Source organism: Gorilla gorilla, chromosome 8 (genome assembly GCF_029281585.2).
Source record: "Gorilla gorilla gorilla isolate KB3781 chromosome 8, NHGRI_mGorGor1-v2.1_pri, whole genome shotgun sequence".
NCBI lineage: Eukaryota > Metazoa > Chordata > Mammalia > Primates > Hominidae > Gorilla > Gorilla gorilla.
The window spans coordinates 38741674-38755837 of record NC_073232.2 but is presented as its reverse complement, the minus strand read 5'-3'; the positions used below and the strand labels follow the sequence as shown (position 1 = coordinate 38755837).

General features: G+C 43.1%; 1 protein-coding gene across 20 annotated transcripts in view; it reads right to left on the bottom strand.

Annotated features, from left to right (window-relative positions):
- Positions 1-14164, bottom strand: part of KCNMA1 (potassium calcium-activated channel subfamily M alpha 1) — a 769792-nt gene that overhangs the window by 121012 nt on the left and 634616 nt on the right. For 4 of the 20 annotated variants that reach the window (XM_031015124.3, XM_063709978.1, XM_031015122.3 and 1 more), the window contains one exon: positions 11489-11662. The exons of 14 other annotated variants lie outside the window; for them this stretch is intronic. In XM_031015124.3, the coding sequence (XP_030870984.3) occupies positions 11489-11662 (174 nt within the window). Of the gene's footprint in view, positions 1-215; positions 261-11488; positions 11663-14164 lie in introns of all 20 variants that reach the window. 2 more of the 20 variants (XM_063709971.1, XM_063709973.1) reach the window with 1 other exon arrangement.

The window sequence follows — 14164 nt, the reverse complement described above, 5'->3', positions numbered from 1 at the left end:
CTCATCTGCTATGTGATCTTGGTCAAGTTCATCTCTGTTTCTTTGTTAATTTCATATGTTAATGAAGGATGATAATAATAATAATTCAACATATGCCAGGCAATCTTTACATATATTCACTCACTGAATTCGTGCAACCACTCTGTGAGATAGGTCCTTATTATCTCCAGTTTATAGATGAGGAAGATAAAAAATAGTGAAATTCTGGAACTTACTCAAAGTCACATGGTAGTAGGACATGACGTCTATGCTGGGGATGCCTAGATGAAATGAGATGATGTTGGTGCCTTGAGAAGCACAAAGACTCAAACACACATAAGACATTACTCTTATTATAGCCATGAGCATCTACTTGGTGAACATGTCAAAGCATGACTTCACCAGGACTTACTTCCAAAGTTTCCAGAAAATTCACAGATCTCACTCTTGTATCTGCCTGCTCTGACGTTTCCTAGAATTTCAGGCTGTAATTGCCAACAAGATCTCTCAGTTCACTGCACAGTGAGGGGAATGGCATCAGAATCCCCTAACATAGAGAGGAGGAAAGACAGGAGATGTCTGCCTGTTTCCCATCTTCATCTTAATAGAAGATGTTTGTGAAAGAGCAGTGTTTCCAGCAACCAGCCCCTTGCAAATTTCACATTCATGCCCTAACTTCCGGACCCTGTGACATGACCTGAGTCCCTTCCTCCCTGTCTTCATTCCTAGCATAGTTGCAGCTTTTATTTTCACCTAGCATCTCTCTTCTCTGCAGGTCATTGTGCATCCCTTCTCAGTAACATCTGTTTAGGGCTTTGGTTTTGAAGCATCCCTGCTGGATATGTTCTCTCAGTTGGATACGTTACAGGCCATATGTGGAAATTTACTCATCTGCACTGAAGAAATGGCCAGATCAGCCTTGACAAAATGCAGAGAGCATTTCAGAACCATTCAAAGGTAAGGGAATGCTTGGCGCAGCCTGAGAGAGCTTTGAGAACAATCAGGAAAACTCTTCCTTGGCTTGAGCAGAACAAACAGAATAATGGCTCCTAATAGGTAATAGCTACGAGACATTCAGCTTTTGGATACCTCCATGTGGGAGGAATCATTTGGGTGCTGCTGTTGGATTCAAGCTGCCTACCTCGAGTCAGAGTCAATTACCCTGACCACCATAAAAGGCCTCGAATGTTGCTCTACATTTGGGCAGGTTGATGTGCCCACCTGCAGATGCTGACACCTCTCTAGCTACAACAGGCCCCTTTCCTCACATGAGCCCTGCCCAATGCATTGGTTTTATGCTGCCCTGACTCACACCAAAATAATCAGGTTTGCTGAAATTAATAAAACTGAATGTGAATGTCACAAGTCCTTGATTTTCCAGAGCAAATGCTCTATATGTGGTAGTAACCCTGCCTCTCCTCATTGGAAGCATTGGTGGATTTTTGCCTGTGTGGTTTTTTCTGGTACTTTGTTTCCAGATCTTCTTTCCCATAATTTATCCTTCACAAAGAATATCAATTGCACCTACCATTTGATCATTTTCTAGTTCCTTCAGTCATGTCCTTGTTCTTTCTTACTACATTTTTCCCTCTTACTCTTCTTGTACATCCCAGTTTTTTATGTTTACATATATACACTATATAGTAAGTTGCTGCTTAGAAAGTTTTGGGAAGCTTCATGGATCTAGGGCGATCTGGCTTCTTGCACATCACCAATTCCTTTAAGGGTTGGGAAGCCCTTCATTTATTCATTCTTTTACTCATGAAATATTTACTGAACTGGAATCCTTCAGGCCATTTCCTATTCAAGTATTCTTGCCAATATAGGAAGCCCAGCCAAGGACGTCAGCATGCTACATTTTTGACCTTGGAGGGAGGGAAGGCAGCCCCTGGGTCCTTTCTTGACTGAGTGTGATCCAACAGGCTCCAGCCCAGAAAGCTGACATTGGCCAAAATGAAGATCATTTTAATGCAAGCAGTCAGCTCCCTTCCCAGAAGATAGCCCATGCTCTATGGTGTGCAGATGCCCATCTATGCACTGTCGATACAGCTGGTGCAGTGCCAGCTCTAGGGCTGGAGTCTTTCTCACTTCATTTATAAGTCTCTCAGTGCAGTCGATCATCCCTAATGCAGATCTGCCTCAAAAGATTCCATTTTCTATCTGCATAGGGTTTTCTCTGCAGCTCTAGGAACATTTGGTGGGACCCATCTTGCTGTATTGAAGGGGCTAGAATGAAAACTTTCAGATTTACTAGAAAAGGCTGGGGGAGTTTTTTCTTGCTGTTTCCCTTGAATATGAGAGACTAGCTCCCCCTAAGGATGATCAAATGAGATGGTCTGAGAAGAAAGGCCACTTTTGTTAGTCCTGCTCATCTGAGCTGGACATCAAAAGAATGTCTCCTCAGAATAAAAATCTATGGGCATGTGTGGCAATCTCCCTCCAAAGCAGGCACTATCTAGCTATTTACAGAAAGGCCTTTGCAATTCCCTCTGAGAATTCAAATGCAAGGGTCTGACAATGCTGGATTTAGCTCTGTCCATTTAGATTCCCTTTGGGAAAAAGGTCAGCTGGGGAAGCAGAACCCCTGTAAGCAGATGTGGCGATGGAGGGTCCCCTGACTATCCAGGTAATTCAAGAAGCTGGTTTGGGAGAAAGCCCCAGAGAGAGAAGGACAACACACAGCTGGTTGGCTTGGTGCATTTTGCCACATTGCACTTCCAGAAGTTGGCATTCTCAGCATGCACAGCCTGCCACCATGAGGGAACCCAGGACTCAAGTGCTTTTCCATGCAGTTTTAATGACCCCCTGAGGTCAATGGTGTACACAAATGCCACAATCACAGATGCTGACATAAGTAAGGACACAGACAAAGGTCTTATGCACAAAGCAGTAAAACCGAAAAGAAAACTGTGCATGATACTTAGAAATGCCACATGACTTTTTAGGACTCTGTGTGGCAGTACTTCACAGGAAATGTGTTTTGTATTTCCACTCGAGAAGGTTAAGTGGTTGAAAACTACAGTGGATTTTCAGTGAATGGGATGTGAAGCACTTTATTATTTTTTTCCCCCATCGATGTAAGGAGACATGCTGACTTCCTGAGAAAGGAGGAGAAAAGTCTCCTTGCCATATACAGGGATTTAAAGAATAATTCCCATGAGCTCTAACTGAAGCTACCACCTGCAGCTGGAAGCAAGAGCCTCAGCGCTGGCCAGCTGTCCCCACTGGTGGCTCCCACTTGCTTTGTGTCTGCTGCTCAGCCTGAGCCAATACTTCACACCAGCAGGTGAGAGCTGCCTGCCTGTCACCTTCAACACACTCAAGATGTAAGATATATTTGAACTGGGGAAGATGGTGAGGAATAAGGAAGAAATAATGGTTAGGAAAAGGAAACAGAAGCAGTAGATCCCCAAGGCCAGTGGTAGTGGATGCAGCTGAGTGGGTCTCCTAGTCCTGGGTCAGAGGTCAGGAAATCTTCCTCCAATAAGAAGGAAACTCTAGCAAACCCAGCTAGGAATCACAATGGCTGACAGGTCAGCTGGGGAGAATTAGGCTCATGGAATTCAGCTGCTCCAGAGCCACTAATTAAACTGTCTTTTAAAGACTGTAACTTCTTGGATTTGCATCTGGGTAATGTGCTTCACCTGCAGGGTCCTGTAGACTATAGATCAAGTCTTCCTTCTGAAGGCTTCTCAGAACAGCTGGGCCCTGGCCCTCCCACAGCAGGCTCCCCTCTGTTTGTCTCCTCCCCAAGAGAGGGGCTTCCAGCTCTCCCCTAGTCAGTCCCTTCCTCCCCTGCAGCCACAGCAGCCCTCCCAAAACAAAGCCTCTGTTAGGTCACTTCCCTGATCAAACACCAATATGATAGTGTCGCATTGTCTAAAGACTTTCTATCATATTACAGACTAAGAACAAAACCCTTGGCCTGGCCCCTGCCAGGAATGGGGCCCCATTTTACCCTTCAGGGGGGTCAACTCCCTGCATGCTAAGTAAGTCTTAAACTCTAGCCAAATTGGGTGGCCAGCTGCTGTGCAGGAGGCCCCCCCCCCACCCCACCCCCAGGACTCTCTACATTACCTCGAGGTTTCATTACCAGAATCCTCACTTTTTTCTCCTCCCTTGGAGATTAAGTGACTTATCCATCATATTCAACTGCAAGAGTAACTGAGCAACTCAACCGACTCCACACACTGTGGAGCCACACGGCACCAGTCACTGGCTATGAGACCCTTGGCAAGTCATGAGACTGTGACATGAGGCTATGAGACCCTTGGCCAGACTCACTGGCTATGAGACCCTTGTGCCTTAGTTGCCTTATCTGCAAATGGGGCACATTGCAGATGTCTCAGGTTATAGTTGCCTCAACTGCAAACAACAGTTACCACATAATAAGGGTTAAATTAATTAATATTTGTGGTAATAGGGGGAGTAGTGCCTGTAATGCAGCAAATGCTATATAAGTGTTAAATTTAACAACAACAACAACACATACACACATCCTGCCTGGGTACTCAGAGTTGCTTGCACACAGTAAGAGTAGAGACTACACTAATTCTAGTTGTAACATGAATCCAAGTTAACCAACTAGCCATTTCTTAGTACTGCTGTGTCAACAAGCCTCACTCCCTTGGTGATGCAGTATACATAGAATATAGATCTCTTTGGGGAGTGACCCCATGCTCAGATAAGACTAAAACATGATGCTAGCCTCAAAAGAGAAACATAATTTTTCAGCAAATGTTGGTAGTATGCCTCCCTCTGTCTCTCCTCACCAATGAGCATGACCTGCTTATGATTTCTAGGTCCACTCCATTCTGGTTTCCATTTTTGGCTGCTCTGTGCTTGCAGCTTCTAGGCTTCACCGGGAGTCAAAGATCCCAAATGTTAAGATCGTTCTGAAGAGCATGCTGGCAAATGTCCTAAATGTGCTGGGCCAGATGACAAGCATCCATCTCCGATGAAGGAAGTATCCAACTGAAATGATGGGCACCATATGAGAAGGAGAATCCCAAGGCATGATGGAAACCACAGGTGCTGCAGACCCACTGTCCGTTTCTGTCTGGATGGGGAAGGAAGGCAGGATGCAGTGAAGCCTGTGCCACTGCCCCACGAGCCTCTCTCGAGTGACTTCACACCATTATTGGTCTGATACTAATTTGAGACAATGCCCAATCACATCACAACAAATTAGCCACAGACACGTGATAGCAATCAACTCAGGGGGCGAGCCTGAATGTGGGCTGGGGGATTCCCCAGCTCCGTGAGCCGCACGCTCCCACAGATGTTTCTAAAAGCATCTTCCCAGAGGCCCATTTAGAGAGAAATTAAATGCAACTTCGACTTAATTAACGTTTTAAATGATAATGAATACAATGTAGATTCATAGGAGGCATTTACATTGTGTTGTAAAATTGATAAAAATTTAATAACTCTTTGTTAATAAGTTATGTCTCCCCAGACCCACAAAGCCTAAGGCGCTGCAAACTCCACACTGGGTCTAATCGAGGCTCCTGGTGCAGGTGGAGGAAAGAGGCAGAGACGGACTTGACATTTGCTCCAAGCCTGCTCTAATTCAAACCTCTGCTTGTTCATCAGTACTTTATTTCATATAGTAAAGGTCAGGATTTGGGCTCAAGGCAGAGCCTTGACAAGAAAGCTCAAGTGGAAGGCGGGCTGGCCCTGGCATCTGTCGCCTGAGATAGTGGAGGAGGATGGAAGATGAGGAGCTAACTGGCCACGTCTGCCCTCCACCATGGAGGTAAGAGGAAGCATTCACTGCCTGGTGGTAGAAGCTGTCAGGATGAGTATCCTGAGAACCGGCCACTGTCCTGAAATAAAAAAGCAAACATAATTTCTATGTCACCTTGCATAAGGGCCTCTTCTGGGCTTACATGAGGCATGCCAACATCTTTTCTAGTTTGTCCTTAAAGAGCCGAGTCATTTACTACAGCATGGTGTCCCTGGGAAGAGAGGTGTCCCATGATGGGGTATACACAAAGGACCCTGTCAGCTTCCCTCATTCTGACCTTTCTCCTTCTTGTTTCCCAATCCTGTTTCAAAGAATTTCTTTTGAGAAGTTGGCTGCCTTTTGCCTACTGTTCCTGTCTCCTTTCATCTACCTGCAGTACATCTTCATAGTGTATTCATCTTCAGGAATTCAACCGTACTCTTTTTTTGGAAGGTGGTGAAAGCACAACAAGGTCCCCAAATACAAGCCAGTGACTTTACCTGACACTCAACTGAAACAACCAGCTATTTATTCTGGAGAAGAACCCAGTGTGTTGGGAGCTCTTGACAGATGAGCGATGTAAAGGATCCTTCTCAAAGGCAATTTTGCCCGAGCATGATTTCTGCCTTACAATGCTGATTTAAGAAGCTGCCCACTGCACAGAGTGAGCTAAGGCCCACAGTAAGGCATATTTCCAGTCAACCCATGGCTCAGCGTGGCTATCACAAAATCAAGCAAGAGGCAGTGGCTTCTGTAGCCTCGCCTGCTACCAATAAGAGTGTCTTAAGAAGCCCCTTCCAGGCCCATCACTAGGTCTTAGTCACAGGGGATGACCCAATGGCTGCCTAGGCCGATCTGCCACTCTGTTTTTACTTCCTGTAATGAAGTACAAAGGGTCAAATCAAGACGCATGGGCCAGGGTAACTAAAGAGCCAGGGGAGAACCCAAAGGCTCTGGTGGTGTTTGGTGTGCACATGTGTGATGGATATTGACAGAGAGAGAGACAGCGCACTCACATCAGCATGGCAAGCATGGGAAGATGGGAGAAAATGGAGACTCAGACGAACAGGCTTTAAAACTAATACATGAAAAACTATGATCACATTGATTCGTGCTTATTATCCTTGGCTCTCCTTTTTCTGTCTTTTTCTCACTGGTAGTGGTGGTGGAAAGAGGGGAGTAATTGATTTTAGGGCCCAGAAGTAAAATTAGCAAATAGAATTTAGGATTGGGGAATTTGAGGAAGTCACCCAAAACTGCACATAAAAGGAATGAGATAATTATAGGCTGTTGATTTTTAAATGTAGCTTATTAAATTAACTCTCCTTTAACAAGCGTTGGAGACTGTCAGGATAGGGTGTGTCCTATTATAGACATTTTCCTAGAGCTGTTTCCACCCCCTGCCCTTGTATCTGATTTTATGTACTTCAAAATGCCATTAGTTCACTTAAGTGACTTTACTTCTATTGACAATGTTAATTCTCTGTCTGCACAAACCAAAGGCTACTCGGGATAAGCTGATTTTTGTTTATTATCTGACAAGACTCGAGATTACACTAAACTGATTTTGGTATGTCTCCCTTCAACCTAATCATATTGGACTTCTCTCAGCTTAACCATCGGAGTTGAATGCCTTCTTGTATTATATTTATACCCGAAATAAAAGTCATGTGTAATTTAAAATTAGCTACAGTAGTTTGCAAAAGGCTGCATGTAATTGTGCAGGTTTAAACAATTAGTAAATTGAAAGGTTGGTGTGAGCAATCACACATGTACTTTAGCTAAAGCTGGTTCCAAGTGCAAGTCTAAAGGTCTGCTTCTCTTCTACCACAGGATTAATTTGCTTGTGCCAGAGTTACTAATGCTTTGTGACCAGAATCATGTCAGGCAGGTCTCAGCAGGTCTGAATCAGTATGGCCCTACGTTGCCACCGCATCATAATTTTAATTGTCCCTTTCTATTACATTTAGCAATCAGATAGCAGGCAAGACTGAAATAACAAGAATAAACTTCTAAAGAGAAAGGTCCATTTTACAAAATTATAGTGGGAAGAAATCATATTGATTGGAATCTATTTCTATATTTATGTGCGTGTGTATGTTGCTAGACATTCATTTTTTACATTTAATAGTACTAGAACACAGCTACTTGTGAAAAAGCCGAGGCCCATACCATCCTGATGTCTTTTGAGAGAGCTGGGACTCTTGCCCAGGACCATCTGAAGTGGAAACAAAACCAAGATGATCATAAAATGACACTCTATGCACTGATTCTAGCCTACCATATTGAACATTTCAGTCTTGCCAGAAATAAAATCCTTTTGTGATGAATCCTTATCGGTCACAATTTGCCTTACTTTTCTGACACCTTTTATTTTGATTTTTGTCTTTCCTAAACTAGTCCTTCCCCTCTGAAGTTCTTTTGGTCAACACAGTCTGGCCTTCCATCTTCTCCTGAGTTCAACAAAAGACAACTATCATAATAGCACATGACTCAACCGATCCACAGTAATGGGCCACACCTCCATAGAGGGGTGCACCGAGCAGGCAGCCCCTGTTGTTAGAAGGCAGGTTTTCAGAACTGTGTGAGCACTTTTAATATATTACTATTCCTCTGGGAACCAGCTACTTCTCTTCCCACTTCACAAAACACATAATGAGACTTTGTGTTTCAATTTAACATCCCTTGAAAACGGAAATTTTTCCCCTTATAAGAAAAAAAATAGAGTAAAGAGGGAAACGAAAGGAAAGAGAGAAATGAATTAGGCAGTCTCCAAAGCACACTGGCTCAACTGGGAAACTGCGACCAAAGCAAGCTCCATAATAGTATAATGACCTTTAATGAGTGTCTTGGGAAACAATACAGCCCTAGCATAAAAGACAAAGGGCAAAACTCATCATGGCTCTGCTGACACTAATTCAAAATGATTTTCAGAACAACTAAAGAATGTAAGAGAAGTAATCTGATCCGCCCATCTGACCTCACTTTGATTCAAGGGCCCTTCTCCTGCCATTTCTAATTGTCAAAGCCTCTACATTTCACATCTGTTCATATTTAATGAAAAGCCCACTCTCACCACTGCTCTTGAGTCAACTTGCTCTGTCAAATGGGCACCACCCAACTCCACCACCAGCGAGGGATGCCTGGGGATTGCTATTGGAGCACTGCCAGTGGAATTTCACATAGAGACAGACATTTTTATAATTGGAGAAGAAGGGCTTATGCAGGCCCAAAAAGGGGCTCAAATTGGAATGGATTTTTCTAACTTATTATTAATGGTCAAAGGTGAGTGGTCTCACACAGGGATGGATGAAATCTGCTTTTGTTTGATGGAGTGATGACGGCAGGATGACTGATGAAACGGAGAAGGCAAATCGCCCCCTGAGCTGTCAATACCAGTTAAGGCTTCAACACGCAGCCCAAAGCTCCACGTGTTCCCTGGTGGGGGCTGATTTTGGAGGCATGGGAGGGACAACATGCCACTCACAGAATGTTTCTTAGAGAATGGGACAATCCCACCCCAAGATTTTCTTCTCCCTGGTCTCCATCAATGGTTGGATTAAATTGCACAGCTGAGAAATCCCTCTAATTAAGATTTCTCTTGGATATAATGGAAATTACACACACTGGGCACCATGGGGTCTACACGGGGGACACAGAGTGTGCTGTGATTGGTATTGTTGGCCAGTGCCAAGACATGACCAATGGGCCCTAGCTCAGAGCCAGAGTGGCTCCTTTCTTTTCTCCACTGAGTCTAGGCTAAGGTTTTAGAGCCTCATGATTATTTGAGAACAGAAGTTGTGCATTAGGCAGAAGAGTAACCCGGGGGCTTGTGGTTACTTTCACCACCATCAGTCAAAGAGATGTGACCAACTCATGCCACCTCAGGCCCTCCTCTGCTCTTCCTCCCCAGCACCTATCTTTGAACTCGGTGTCTTGCTGCACATCGTAGACAGACAAGTTCTCTGTGCAGCTGTGCCCTAGCTTATCTCTGTAATGGCATGCAAACTACAGATAACTCTTCAGGGGAAAATAAAGTGATAAGGATTCATATGGTAGCATCTAAGGATTGTAACAGAAATCTTTCCAAGATTTTAGGCCCATGTGGCAGTCCACACTCCCTCTCAATGCAACCTCCATTAGGTATTACTTTGAAGTGAATCCTGTCCCTTGGCACTGCTCTGGAGCAGCAGGAAATCGTGAATCAGAGAGAATGACTCTCTGGTCCTAGATCAAAGTTTTCCAAATGCCTCTAATATGGCTCGATGCACAAATCATGCTTTGCACTTGAACTTTGGGCCCAAACATAAGCACCTGGCATGGCACACAGTGAAGTCCCAGTTCCCTGAGCCCTAGAGGCCTCATGGATCCCTGCTACACAGCCGCACTCCGCTGGGACCAGCCTCAACACCAGCACACGGGAGTCAAGCCAGTTCATTTTCCATGGGAATAAATGCTTAAGAGCTCAGTGATCTTCTTCCTCCTGTCGTCAGTGTACACCTACCCCTGCTGGGAAAGTGTAGCTCAACCAGCTCTGAGCACTTGGAAGGTGAGAGGACAGGGAGCAAGAGGTTAGCAATATATGTGTTGGCTGCTTTAAAGAGGAAGGGAGGAAGTGCAGAAACGAGAACCATCTCCTACCTTCTATGCTACCAAAACATGAAAACAAAGTTATAGTTATACTTCAAGTAAAGTCCTCCAGTGGAACCACAGCCTTTTCTGCACTTGGACCAAGACCCACAGTCCCAGGGTCTCAAACTGGAGCTTTCAGGAACTTCACTTATGAACCGTATCAGGAAAACAGCAAAGTCCATGGTGAAGGCAAGGATAAGGGAGGTCTCAGGAAACTGGCACATCTCAGCCTTGCCAGCTACCAGCTGCATAGCCTTGACAGGTTCTTTAACATCTCTGAGCTTGTGGATGACAAAGAAGACTGACATCAGAGGCCTGTGCTATGGACTCAGGGATATCACAGAGGTTTCTGACTTAAATTTTTTGTTGGCATTTGGAATCACAATTGCTACAAGATACCTTAGTTAAACAGGGGCTATACTATTGGAAAAATAAAAGATATTAATGGAACAGTTCTTCAAAATAATCATCGTTCTGAGAAAAAGCTCTGGAATCCACTAGCCCAGTGCAGGCTGACACACATGGAAAACTCGTTTCCAGAACAAAAGACAAAATCTGGCACTGGAGGAATGAGGCACAGGTTAGAGAGACACAGTAAAAGGAAAAAAAAATACATTTATATATATATATATTTATATATATATCCATCTGCATCAAAACTCTGTTGTATTTTGGAAACTATCTAAGATACTATCTAAGCTCACTAAAAGCAATTTAATGCTAGAGCTGACTTGTTCTCGCTACACCCTTTCCTTCCTCCCTTTGATACAATTCAATTTACAGCCATTTCAAAAATATTAACATGTACACTTCTGCATATCTCTGTATTAATACAGTAGGTGATATGCTGTCACTTTAATTTCCATTTATATTTATTTAAAGGAGAGAGAGGAAAGATATCACCAGACTGTAATATCACAGTCCTGCATGCTATTACGAGAAGCACAAGTTAAGAAAATCAGAAGGGAGGCCTTCCTAGGCACGTACACAGAGACACAGGCAGCTGGGGCAACATGTCACCACACAGGAGTTCACACTGGGAAGAAGACATCAGCCCGACTGACTCAGAACCACAGGGCACAGCACGAGACAGGGATGATACCACAGACAGCACAAACATGGAACTACGTGTGTTGAGGTTAAACTTACAGGCACGGAAACTGGTGGAGCAATCATTAACAGAGACAGAAGAAAGTGGGAAGGCTCTCTCAAGGGTGTCCACGTTACCACGCACACGGCCTGACATGCACGAGCAGTCACGCTCAGAACGTCCGCAATCAAAACAACATGCCCGTCTCATTCTCTTGTAGATGGACATCTTGGCTATAACCGTGTGGTTGGATGGGAGGAGAGGAAGAGCGGCAATTAATGGCAAGGTCACACACAGCAAGGCAGCTGGAAGGGAGCTGAAGGGATTTAACACAGGTCTTAGTTCACTTTAACAGTCTTGACCCAGAAAAAAATGCAGAGTGATTGTTGGTAACAGTTTGGTTGTACATCAAAAAAGCAGCGAAAATATAAATTGCCTTTATCGTCTCCCAAGGCTGTTGCACATGATTTTTCTCCCCTAGGTAAAGCGGTGACCACAGGAAAAGGGCATGGCTGAATACACTCGGGTTCTCAAATGGGAAGAAGAGCAAATTATCGACAGCAAAAAACGTAACCAACACTTTTCCCCTGGTATGATTAATACAGGAGGACAAAATATACATAATGCCAATCAATGAAATTAGTTGCTTATTTGGTATAATAAATGGTTTTTGCAAGATGCAAAAATATCTAATATGTAGGCTTTCTAATTTCCATCCATTTCTAGGTATTAGGCAGAGGCTGGGACAAGCTTTCATCAAATTAGATGTGAAACGATTACGTGTTAATACAGAATCTGAGGATGCCTTTGCTGAACTTCCCTAGAGTGAGTTTATATGATGGCTACAGGAATTTAAATTTACTCTTGACAGAACAAATATCCAAATCTGTCCATATAAGAAATGCAGCTACTCAAGACTAACGCTGCAGATTTGACATTAAAGGCAGTTCACAAATAAGAAATCACCAAAAGCATATGAGATGTTGCTCTATTGGAATGCATTTAGCTACTCATGGGTGTATTTTCTGCTTAAAGCTGAGAGGATCTGAAAATCGCATCTGCCTTTCTCTCCCCACCAAATAGAAATTCAGGAAGCAATCAGGCTATTGGTTAATCATATTCTTTTTTTCCCCTTATACAGAAAATATTCGCCAAAATCGATTAAAACTGACAAAACATGAAATAGAAGAATAGGTTCCATGTGAAATATCTTAATGCAATTTGCATGCAGCATTGATAGCTCTTCTAAAGCTGGTATGGGAGGTTCTGCACTGCCTGGGGATCCAAACTGAGTAGTAACCTATAAAAGTTATTGGAAGTCAGCATCGTAGTTTCCAATGCCCTTCACCTTTGCCTTTCAAGCCAACTTATATTTCAGTACAAGAGAAGGTTTTTGTACCTCATTTTGATGCTACAACAGGCAAACATGTTTGCTTATCACTTATCATGAACTGGCCTGCTTCTCTCACGAGGTGGGAGAAGAATTCACATTTATTCTAAGCATTACTGCCAAATGGTAAACCTAAACTGAGGAGGTGTTATTCCCTGCACCCACACCTTCCATTTTGAAAGTCATTTCCCCCACTCTTTCTTTTTCTTTGTAGAGAATGGTTGCACTCTTATTTTAAAATATGGCTTGTGGTTTTGCCCTCTTTGAATGTTACAGTCACCAGGAAGAGGGGTTTAAATCTCTCAAATGGGTCAAGTCCTGTTCTAAGACCTTTATGACTTGCCATACAGTATATTTGTCAAGCAAGGGTAACGTTATGATTGTGAAGAACAGGCACTGGGGGAGATGAATGAGAGATCTCTTCAGCAGCAACTCCATTCTTGTAAACTTGGCTCACATTTTTAGTGACATGTTCTTTTAGTGTCCTAGCTAGTCTGTTGTTCAGATCATCATGCAGCCCCAGCCCTGTTCAATGGTGGTATATCATTCCTTTGAGCTTTAGCTTTTACCAAAAAAAATAAAAAATAAAAAAGTTCCACTATAGCATTTGAATCAGAGGAATTTAGAAGGCATGGTGTGAATGCCCAGACATCCCAAACAAACAGCAACGGCTGAAGTCAAGAAAGGGAAAAAAGTCTTCAATTAAAGACATGAACATAAATTTATCTTAAATGCATCTGGATCTGGCATACAATCTGCAGACATTCCCTTGTTTTCTCTTTCTTATTTCTTTTACTGGAAATATTGATTTGTTATTTACACAGAAGAGGGAAACAAGGATGATTTTTTTGTTTCACCGTAGATAAATCATTTTGAAAAACAATTTTTTAAATCAAATGCTGTAGCAGAAGAGAAGCCCATCAAACTCTGGAATGCTATGCTTCTCATTAGCAACAGTCCCTGGTTTTCATTTCCATACTGCCATTTTGGGTTTATGTACAATAATAGAATCTGACACATTTATGGAGAAAGAAAGTTCTTATAAATATACCATCTTTAAGGATAAGGGGAGGGATGATGGGGATGAAATAACTTTTGAAACTATTTGTTCAGAGGCAAACAGATCAGAATGGGTGATGTAAACCTCCTACTTGATATGAGTTCAGGAGGAAACACAGTGACAAACCAGTGGCTCTCAGGGACTGTTTGCAACTGTTATTGTTAGCCGTTCTGGCGACCATGCATTGTTCTAAAATTTCTTATTGTTAGCATGCAGGAACAGGCTGAAACTGGTAATTGAAGCAGCAAAAAACCATTTGCTATAAGAAGATTAACTGTTAATTAT